Genomic DNA, 12,064 nt, shown 5'->3' with positions numbered 1-12,064 from the left:
CCGCTGACTCTGTTAAGTATGCTGCCGTTCTCGGGGAAACCTGCCCTCTACATTTACCTTATCAATTTAACTAAACTAAGCACATTTCGTTTTAGTAAAAAGTAAAAAAAAATAAAAAAATCTCTCCATACAATATGTTAAATCAAATTTTCACAAAAAAATATATATTTTGAATCAATCGAGTTTGATCTCCTTTGATAAAGTATAAATATTTATTTTACCATCCACAATTACTTATTTAAATAGTTGTGATTTTTAATAGTATTACGTAAAAAAATGCAATCTATAGATAAAGTGTTTAATAATTAATTTAATGAACCACTATAACTTTTCATATATTTCAAATCATAGCCTCATCAACTATAATAAATGCTTTTAATTATTACATTGAAATATAAAAAATATATTGAAACATTTAATTCTTTAATAAATTTCTTAATTTGAGTGGTAATTTATAATTAATGCTTGTATAATATTTAATACTAATTAATACTTGTAGGAATATCTATTTTTTTAATTAACCTTTTCATAAATTATTAAAACACTAATTATGGGGGAAAAAATATTTAGTAAAAATTATTTATTAAATATTTAATAAAAATTATTTATTAGATTCAAAATATAAAAGGTGTAATCATCAACAAGTTGTTGGTTTAAGTGATAAATTTCATAATAACCCCTAAAACATTCAAAATATAAAAATCATTTGATAAATTCTTGAATTTTTTATTAATTAAATATTTAATTTTAAGCATAATAAATGCATTTAATTAATACATTTTCGTTGCAATAACGACAATGGGATTTAATTAACTTATAACGTATACATATTTAAACTTCACCATTATTATTACTAATTCATACATAGAATTCATAATATATTCTAAATATTATTAAATACTTAAAGAGAAAGTCTCATAAATAAAATAATTAAGGAGAAAGCAAGCACTTGAATAAATATATGTAACAAAAATAATTTTATACTATCTTTCATACCACTTACCACTAAGTTATATCAACAATTATTCTAATTGGTGGACAGTATAACTTTAAGTGATATTGTATAATCATTAAACTCTATTTTTAGATTATAGAGTAAGTTATTTATCATATGAATTTGACATATAATTTTTACAAGTTGGTGATAGAAAAATACTAGTATTATAAGGAAGAGAAAATATATTTTGAATTTGACAAAAATACTAAAATGATACTTGTTTAAACCAGTGAACAATTTACTCAAAGTACAAATCTAAATTTTGAACAAAACATGTAAAATATAGATAAAAGAGAAGGAAAAAAAAAGACTATGATGACTCTTTTTATTAAGATCAATAATCCTGTAAAAAAAAAGACCAGTAATTAATTTTTTGCCACAACTAAAAGAATAAACATTGTTCAAAAACAAAAACAAATTTTAAATTTGATTGACAAAAGTAACTAATAATATTACCTTATCTGTCTTATCATGCCTAATTAATTATAGAATAAATTACATTCACACTTTTTTTGTGATTTAGTGAGATGGTACAAACTCTTCTTTTTTAAACATTAACAACAACCTCTCTTGGTAGAGAGGCCGTGTATTGTTTTCCAAAAATCAAGGAAGTTAATATAACATATAAGAAATGTCAATTAATATTTTTCAAACAATATTGAGGGAGGTTAGTGGAGGAGTAAAAAAATAGAATTTATATAATATTACAAAATCTCAAGAATATCAATATAATTTACTCAAGTATAATGTTTGCATGACGATCAAGCACATCTGGATCAACTGACGTTAACTTGTTCTAACTTATCAAGTAATATTAAAACTTGAGTCTCAAATATACAATTACATTAAATAGTAAAAAGAATAAAATTATCATTCATAGTGATCCTACTAAATCCAATTGCCCTCCCATTCATAGTGATCCTATTAAGTTCAATTACCTCTTATAAAGGATACCGATATTTCATGTCAAGAAATTATATGTTGAGTTATCAATAGTGACGTTTAAAAAAGTTTTTAATTTTTATTGTGGTGTAGATTAAATGAGATATATGTAAACACCATTAATTAAATATATAATCTACAATAAAGTGTTTAATAAATCAATTAATTGAATTACATTCTTGTATATATTTCAAATTTCAATCATAACCCCATTAAAAAGTAAACAGTTAATATCATTAATCTTAATATATAAAATACACATATTATTCTAAATACATTATTTATAATAAATCATTCATAACACTTTGTAAACTTATAAAATATTCATTTTAACATATTTTTTATATTCAAATAAACCTATTCAATGCACATAATATACCTTTATGTTGGAAACATTTGTAAGAATAATTTAATAAAAAAAAGTATTTGTAAAAATAATAAATTCTGAACTTATCCTTTAACGCGATTTTTCTTTTTCTTTGTTACTGATATAAAAAAAAGATACTTTTACGATTTGTATGTGCAGAGAAAGGAAAAAATAAGTTAATTATGACACTATATATATATATATATATTGATTGATTATATACCTGTGATCACCTAGCATTGTAATTTTATAACTTATAACCAGCATTGTACCTATTATGATTTGATCACAAAGTATATATAGTATAATATTATATATATATATATATATATATATATATATATATATAATTAAATATGTGAATTTTATTTAGTAAATATCATTCTTCAATTAGTGAAATTTATCTGAATATAAATTTGTTCTGGAGGAATAATACCATTGTCATTAACATATGAAGTTGTTCATGCATGTGTCAAGAAGTCTTATAGTATATATGATGGGATAGGTATTATTGCACCTTGAAACTCGCACTCTTGACTGTAATTAAGACCAAATTCATCATCACCTAAGGACCACAACCCTAGAGGTGATTGTGTTTATAAATACTCCTTGTGCATGGCCACTTGAACCAGATATGTTATCTAACTGTTAATGTTGCTACTTCATCAAACTCTAACTTGAGTATATTATTGGAGTCTATGCATGTATACGGATTTCCTATATGGATTGGGAGCGCATGGAAGCTATGGATACACGACATTGGACTTATTCCAAGAAGAATTGCATCGGCATTGTATATATAATCGATCACTCTTAGTTCATCTTGGAACAAAATCAATAAAAAAAACTTGATAAAAAATGTATTGATAAGACTATTATAAATTTATAATGCTCTAACTCACATAGTATAGAAGTAGTAACTAGCACGTGATTCCCTGGGTGTAAATGGTATCTGATATTTTGATCATCATTTCATGCGAATATGGAACGATCTTTATTTTAATAATGATAATGAAAAAACACAATTGAAGTATGGAACGTTAGCATTTGCAACGGATCAATCAAGGGACAGCTCACCGTGTGACTAAAAGTTGAAGATAAAAGGAAAAGTGAGAAAGACCTTATGGTACCATGTGGGAGCTACGCCATTTTCTTATTTATTTTCTCCTTTTAGTTGTGTATCTGATACTCTGATTATTAGGTTAACTTTCTTGTTAATTCTTTACGGTTATTTACATTGGTTTTATAAAAATAATATGAATTCACGGTGTACTCTTATATAATAAATTAGAATTTTAGGATATACAATTTAAATAGTGAACCTTTTACTTTTCTCACTTTTAAAGAGACATTTTTAACACTCTTTTTTCTCTTATTTGCATGTATATTTCACAAAAAAAAAATATATAATAGAGAGAGGAAAAAAAGAAAAAATGAAAGAGCACGTAATGTTACAAAAAATTATTACTGTATACAAATAATATGACTCTTATCATTCGAGAAATTGCTCATAAGTCATAACAATGGAAACCTTTCTTGTTAATTGTACGTGAAAGTTAAGTGTGACCCTCACAAGTTAATTCTCTGTAAGACTAACCGTTTTCTTCTCTTGTAATATACCACCTTCTTCATCTCCTTTTCTCTACAACGTCAACGTATATCATAATTTTTAAGCATAATTTTTTTTTTTCTTTAGCTTTTGTGGAGTTGTGGTTAAGCTAACCGCACATTCCATGTTAGAAACTGGCCCATCACGTGTGCCAGCTACTGATGCATATTCTTTTTCAGCAGCACAATGGGATGGAGTAATCAAGGAAATTGTCCTCACATGTGAATGTGGATGAACCCCCCTTTTCAGTTTTGTTATTACTTTAAAGGAGCTAAATTCTAAAATATTTTTATGAATAAGTTCAGTTGTAGTATCAAAGAAACGCTTTATGCTTAAATGGATGATTCGAAAAAAAGGAGACACATGCATGGTTGTGTTATCAGATTATGAAAATAAAAGCATTCAATTATTTTATTAATTTATAAGATCTCACAAATACTAATTCTTAAAAACTTAATTATTCGATCTTACCATTATATACTAAAAAGTAAATCTAGAAAAACTTTCACTTTTAATAAGTTTTTGCATATACTAAAATATTACATTTATAAATTCAACGATTAAATTAAAATTTCTTATTGATAAATAATGTTTACACATTTTTTTAATAAAATTTAGCATCTATTTGATACGCCATTAAATTAATTTAATTTAACATATAATATATTTTTTAAAAACACAAATAAGTATTGATTACAAGATTATATAACTACAAATGTTTGATTTATCTAAAATTTTGTGTGCATGATCATTGAGTTCTTATTGAAATATTCAACCATTGAGTTAATAAAAGTTAATATATACAAAAAAAAAATTATTGAATGGACATGAGATTTAAGTAAAAATATTTTTTATTTTAAGATATGAGAATTATAAATTTGGATCATACAAACATATGTTAAATTTCTTATTTTTTTCCTTGTTGTAAGATCATCACCATCAAATATTTTCATTTTGTTATTTCTTCTGTGTTGCGAGCCGTCACTATCAAATACCAATGTGAACCAACAACTATCGTGGTGGCCGGATATTGTGCAAGGCGCAAACGGACAAAGACGGCCGACAAAAGCAATGTATTATGATCTGCGGTACAAAGTTTAAGAAAATGTATTTTTGTTTTTAGAAAAACACGTGTATAATTAATTGTAGGAAAATCTAAAAAAAATATAAACAATCAACTTTTTGTGTGTGAATATTATAAACAATCAATTACTAAAACTATATTAAAATTATATATAATCAATTTAAAGTAACAAACTAAGGACATCAATTCTTTAAAACTGAATTAATCAAAATATAAATAATTCTTAAGAAAACATTTAAGTAATAACTATTTCATGTAATGTATAGTATTTCAGTTTTAGATCCAAAAAATAATAAAAGTGATATAAAAATAAATTAAAAATAATTAATTTTAAAAGAAGAAAAAAATGCTTGAGCACCCGTGGACCTCACGTCACCATCCCTTGGGCTTGCTTCTAATTTGATTATCTCTGCATTACCAATAGCATGGCTGTTGCTTCCTGCATCTCCAATTTTATTTCGGAACCCCTTTTGGCGGAATGTAATATTACATTCTGGAATATACCCTTTTTTTAACCTCGCGTAAGAAAAACATTCCAAAAAGAATGCAGGAAGAGACTTGGAGGTGCAAGAAGTAACAAGCCAATAGCAGGGCCAAATTTTCAAGCTTCAAGGAAAAAAAAGTCCAGAAAACAAAGGTAATAGTTATGTGTTGTTGCTTCCTACGCTCCCACTTATTTCTTGGACTTTCCATTACATTCTGGAGTGCAATGGATTCGCTTCAAAAATAGTTACAATGAAGTAAAAGTATGTTTGGATGGGAAATTAAAGTAGGTAAAGGGGTATTAAAATGTCTTCCTGTAAAATAATCTATTTGAATAGGATATTTTAGAAATAATTAAAATGTTATCATTTTTGTAAAGCTTTTTAATATACTAATTTAGTAGAATTTTAAATTCTCACAAAAAATAAAGGAATTAAAATTCCTTATTCAACCACTCTCACGTACACATTAATGCTCTCTCTCCCTCTCAGCCACTCTCACACCAATAGCCACACGGGTATATGCTTCGCCGGTGGAACCTCGCTCATTTGATCAAAACTCAGGATGATGCGGCGTCATTCCTGAACAACCAGAAAATTAGAAATCGGTTGAGCGAACGGAATTTCGTCGACAATGGATTCGACGAAGTTTATGATCTCTCTGATGCTGCTGGCGTCGGCAAAGGCTCGCGTCGCTTCTAAGTCTTCCATGCCGCGAATTGCATCGAAGACGGTGCACTGCATGCGGCCGGCGTGGTTGGCGTGGGACTCGACGGTTCGGCCCAGGTCGAGGAGGTAGTGAACAGCGACGTTAGCGAAGGCATCGATAGCCGAGGCAATGGTGCCCCGCAACGTCGCAGAGCTGCGCCACGACGAGGCGGGCGGTGGCGCAGCTCTTGCCCCGTCATGAGTTGTTGGGAGGGAAAATTCGGGTTTCTGCAGGCAGTATTTTTTGGAGTCCATTGGGAATTGAGTGTTTTGGGGACTACAATTGAAGGGAGAAAATTGAAAGGAAACCTAGGTGGTTAATGGAAGTGGGGAATTTGCAGGGAGGATGGGTGGTTGCTGGAAGTGGAAAATTTTAAAAATGAAGAAATTCAATTTCTTTATCCAAACATAAAATTTTGAAAATGAAAAAATTTAATTTTTTATCCAAACACAAAATTTTAAAAATGAAGGAATTTAAATTTAAGCATTTGAAATTCTCAGAATTTTAAATTTCTCCATCCAAACATACTCTAAAGGGATTTTCTTCCTACACCGGAATAAAATTTTCTACACCCAATACCTTTTGAAATATTTCAAAATTATCCTTTTTGAAATATTCCAAAACATACGGATTGTAAATCAATAATGGTCTTATAGATGGAAAATCCATAATAGCCTTATGGATGGAAAATCCATAATGGCCTTACATCCTTGCCACCGTCACGCCAACTCTGCTGCGTCGTAGTACCGCAACACCTCATGGACCGCCGTGTCGTAGCACCTCATGGACCGCTACGCCAACTCCATCGTGCTGCAACACCTCATGGACCACCACACCGCAACACTGCCACCTCCTATCCATTATTGCCACCCTTGGCTCCAACTTTGCCGCGCCGCAGTACTGCAACACCTCATGGACCGTCGCGCCACAACACCTCATGGACCGCTACGCCAACTCCGTCGCCCTGTAGCACCTCATGGACCAGTGCATTGCAGCACCGCCACCTCCTCGCCACTCTCGTCGCCCTTCGCTCCAACCTAGTCGCACCACTTTCCCTTCGCGTACTTTGTCGCCACCATCTCTGCTCTCGACTCCTCTGAGGCGGGGCTGAACCCCGTGGCGCTCTTTGCCCTCGTGTCCTTCATGGCCATCACCCTCCCTCTCGTCCAATCCAACAGCATCGTTGCGTCGAAGTCGCGCGAGGCTGCTGAGATCCTCGTGACGGTGCTGGTCAGGGAGGGGGAGGGAGTGGGCGTGGCGAGCGTGAGGTCTTACGGACTGTGAATATGTAATGGCCTTACAGATTGACAATTTGTATAGACTATACGTAAAAGTATTTTTGGTTTTTCACTCTCACTACTGGGTCTAGAAGAAAAGTTACAGGTGCAGAAAGAAAATGCCCGAAGCAAACCCAACTCAAATTTTGAAGGTCTTGGCCCAATGTCACGTGAGGTGGCTTTTTGGGTTTGGCTAGCAAGTAGCAACACAAGTAGAAACCAAGTGTAGCTAAGTAGCTAGTAGCAGCTACCAAAGCGATGATTATTATGAAACTTGTCTTGCAGTTGCAGCTATTCACAAGCTACCAAAGTGGTGTTCCAAAATTCCACCAATTCTCCTCAGTTCCCGACCTCAAGCATCTCCTCAACAACGCCGCAAAGTTGAAGAGCCTTAAACACGCGACCCAAATCCACTCCCAACTCGTAACAACCAATAATCACGCGTCCCTCGCCAACATCAACACCCTCCTCCTCTTGTATGCAAAATGCGGCTCCATCCACCACACGCTCCTCTTGTTCAACACATACCCTCATCCCTCAACCAACGTCGTCACGTGGACCACACTCATAAACCAACTCTCCCGTTCCAACAAACCCTTCCAAGCCTTGACATTTTTCAACCGCATGAGAACCACTGGCATATACCCAAACCACTTCACCTTCTCAGCGATCTTACCCGCGTGCGCGCACGCAGCGCTCCTTTCAGAGGGCCAACAAATCCACGCATTGATACACAAACACTGCTTCCTAAATGACCCTTTTGTTGCCACCGCGTTGTTAGACATGTACGCTAAGTGTGGCTCCATGTTGTTGGCGGAGAACGTGTTCGACGAAATGCCCCATAGAAACCTCGTTTCATGGAACTCCATGATTGTCGGGTTTGTTAAGAACAAGTTGTACGGTCGTGCCATTGGGGTTTTCAGGGAGGTTCTTTCACTTGGCCCCGACCAAGTTAGTATCTCGAGCGTATTGAGTGCTTGTGCTGGATTGGTTGAGTTAGATTTTGGGAAACAAGTCCATGGGAGCATTGTTAAGCGTGGTTTGGTGGGGTTGGTTTATGTCAAGAACTCGCTGGTGGACATGTATTGCAAATGCGGGCTGTTTGAGGATGCAACCAAGTTGTTCTGTGGTGGTGGAGATAGAGATGTTGTAACGTGGAATGTAATGATCATGGGATGCTTTCGTTGCCGAAATTTTGAACAAGCTTGCACCTATTTCCAAGCTATGATAAGGGAAGGCGTAGAACCCGACGAGGCTTCATACTCTTCTCTTTTTCATGCTTCTGCAAGTATTGCAGCATTAACACAGGGGACCATGATCCATAGTCATGTTTTAAAAACCGGGCATGTGAAAAACTCTCGTATTTCAAGTTCGTTGGTGACTATGTATGGGAAATGTGGAAGCATGTTAGACGCTTATCAAGTTTTTCGAGAAACTAAGGAACATAATGTGGTTTGTTGGACGGCTATGATAACAGTTTTCCATCAACATGGTTGCGCAAATGAGGCGATTAAATTGTTTGAGGAGATGCTCAATGAAGGGGTTGTGCCGGAATACATTACTTTTGTTTCCGTGTTGTCGGCTTGCAGCCATACGGGGAAGATTGATGATGGTTTTAAGTACTTCAATTCCATGGCTAATGTTCATAACATTAAACCCGGGCTTGAGCATTATGCTTGCATGGTTGACTTGCTTGGTCGTGTTGGTCGATTGGAGGAAGCATGTAGGTTCATTGAATCCATGCCATTCGAGCCTGACTCGTTGGTTTGGGGGGCTTTGCTTGGGGCATGTGGAAAACATGCCAATGTTGAAATGGGAAGAGAGGTCGCAGAGAGACTTTTCAAGTTGGAACCGGATAATCCAGGAAACTATATGCTGCTTTCGAATATCTATATAAGACACGGGATGTTGGAAGAAGCTGATGAGGTGAGAAGATTGATGGGGATCAATGGGGTGAGGAAAGAGAGTGGGTGTAGCTGGATTGATGTTAAGAACAGGACCTTTGTTTTCAATGCGAATGATAGGTCACATTCAAGGACACAAGAGATTTATGGAATGCTGCAAAAGTTGAAGGAGTTGATAAAGAGAAGAGGGTATGTGGCTGAGACCCAGTTTGCAACTAACAGTGTGGAAGGCTCTGAAGAGCAGAGTTTGTGGTGTCACAGTGAGAAATTGGCTCTTGCATTTGGTCTTCTGGTCCTCCCACCTGGGTCTCCGGTTAGGATAAAGAAGAATTTGAGGACCTGTGGTGATTGCCATACTGTTATGAAGTTTGCTTCTGAGATTTTTCAGAGAGAAATTATTGTTAGAGATATCAATAGGTTTCATCGATTCACAAATGGATCGTGCTCTTGTATGGATTATTGGTGATTGAATTTGAAACACATCTAACAAATGAACATGACTGCCTAATTTGGAGGCAGTCACTAAGCTCCCCTTTTCACTGATGTCAAGAATAATAAAGTTGCAGCTATAACAAGAAAGAAGTAAGACTTTTTTTTTTTTTACAAATTTTATATTGTATAAGTAATTTTTAACATATATAATTTACTAATTTAAAATATTTTACTTTAAAATTCAATTTCAATTTTTATTATGTCAGACATTGTCACATGTTTGGATGCACTTGCCAAAACCAGAAATTATATGTTGCAATTTTAACTTTTAAGAGTTAAGCATCAAAGAGGGTTAAATATTTTCATTGTACATTAACTAAAAAATAATATACAAAGAAAATTTCTAAAAGATAAGATACATTTTGTAAATTATATAGTATTAGTGAATTCAGATTTATTTTCACTTTTAAATTTATAATTTCTGAGACTTTTTATATGGATAAAATGTTTTTACTCCTTCAAAATATTTTGAAATGTTGGTGTTAGTCTTTATAAAAATTTAATACATTTTTAATCTATTCATTTTGATGTGATATCAGTCCTTCATGACTTTTACTAAATGACAGAATTAAAAACGTATTAAATTTTTATAGAGACTAAAATCAACATTTGAAAATATATCAAAAAATAAAAAAATATATTTTATCTTTTTATATATTTAAAACTGCACAAACTAGTTTTTTTTACTAATACATATATTGAGGCTTTCTTACTTGAGTTTTCTTTTTCTGTCTTAACTTTTTAACTACAATATTTTTGTTTTATTTTAATTTTTTTTCTTATTTTTAAAAATTTGTAAAAAAAGTGTTGATTTTTTTTCTGTTTCTAGTACAAATCTTGGCATTTTTTTATTAAAGACACAGGAAAAATGATAAACAAATAAATAATTGATTTTGTTATTTCTTTTGAGAGATGTGTGACCTATTATACTATTGATCACATGATAGCAATTAGTTATAAATAACTTAAGAATTTATTCAAATTCAAGTTATATATAACTTAGAAGTTTGTTATTCTTGTGTCTAGACATTAATATGAAAAAAATCATCAAATTACCTCATCTAATAAATAACCGAAGACTTAGTTTTATTAACATTAAGTTAATTCAAATAAGAAAATAAACCAGTTTTTATAATTGATGTTTTTTGAGAGATTTTATAATTGATGTTAAGAAAATAAAAATATGCTTTTTGTTTAAAAAAACAATGTTTTAAAATATATTTTCAACATAATGATTTTTTTTTATAAAAATAGTTTACTTTCACATTTTTTTTATTAATCTTAACAATTAATATTAAGTTTTTTTATGTCAAATATTAATGATTAATTTATTAGTTTTGTTAATATGAATGATTAAATTCATAATTTTTTTCTCATTTTCATCTTTCTTTATTATTGAATCAATCTTAAATCTTTCATAATTGATATTAGTAGTATGGATAAAAAAATTATTTAATTTTTGAAAATGATAATTAATTGAATCATCATTAGTAACACGACCGGAACCAAGCTGCTAGGTGCACCCAACACTAACCACTAAAAGACAGAAATATCACTTACAAATCAAGTTGATCCGTAAGTTGATTTTTAAGACTTACGGATCAACTTGATCCGTAAGTCTTTTACGGATCAAGTTGATTTTTAAGACTTATGGATCAACTTGATCCATAAGTTTTTTACGGATCAAGTTGATCCGTAAGTCTTAAAAATCAACTTACAGGTCAACAACTTAATTCGTAAGGAAAGAAATTTATAAGGACAGTTTTACCATTTTCAAATAATACTGGGTGCACCAGCAATAATACTGAATGCACCTAGCAACACTCCAAAGGCAGCGTGAGTCATGCAGGGACAGGGATGATAGAACACGAACAACCACAAATGACTGAGTCACATCTCATCATCTAATCTAATCTATTAGTTATACTATGATTCACGACAATGAAAGAAAGTGATAGAACACGCACGTGAAATCCACGCCCACAGGCAACTAGTCAGCGTTTCTCTTCCTGATTATTACGGTCTGATTGGTGAATTTGAAGAGGATCATTCATCCTCAGTTCATGATGTGGTATATGCTCCATAATAAATAAATAATGGTACACATTATAGGTGCCAAATCGCTTTCTGGCTGACCCAACCAAAGTGATCTCTGTTTTCTCCAGATAGTGTTTTTAGCTCCTGAAAAGAGTTAGGGATGG

The 12,064-nt window shown here is 32.4% G+C and overlaps 1 protein-coding gene across 1 annotated transcript; it reads left to right on the top strand.

Moving 5' to 3' along the window:
* Positions 1-7,703: 7,703 nt before the first annotated feature.
* On the top strand, positions 7,704-9,849 carry LOC100808394 (pentatricopeptide repeat-containing protein At3g24000, mitochondrial). Its single transcript, XM_014773978.3, has one exon. The coding sequence runs from the start codon at positions 7,726-7,728 to the stop codon at positions 9,835-9,837; it is 2,112 nt and encodes a 703-aa protein (XP_014629464.1). The 5' UTR covers positions 7,704-7,725; the 3' UTR covers positions 9,838-9,849.
* Positions 9,850-12,064: the final 2,215 nt, after the last annotated feature.

Source organism: Glycine max, chromosome 3 (genome assembly GCF_000004515.6).
Source record: "Glycine max cultivar Williams 82 chromosome 3, Glycine_max_v4.0, whole genome shotgun sequence".
Lineage (NCBI taxonomy): Eukaryota > Viridiplantae > Streptophyta > Magnoliopsida > Fabales > Fabaceae > Glycine > Glycine max.
The sequence above is the reverse complement of the archived record's forward strand: the minus strand, read 5'-3'. Positions and strand labels throughout refer to the sequence as shown.

What these genes read in the sequence shown, in the direction of transcription:
- LOC100808394 (XM_014773978.3), top strand. Translation starts at nt 7,726, where the DNA reads ATGATTATTATGAAACTTGTCTTGCAGTTGCAGCTATTCACAAGCTAC.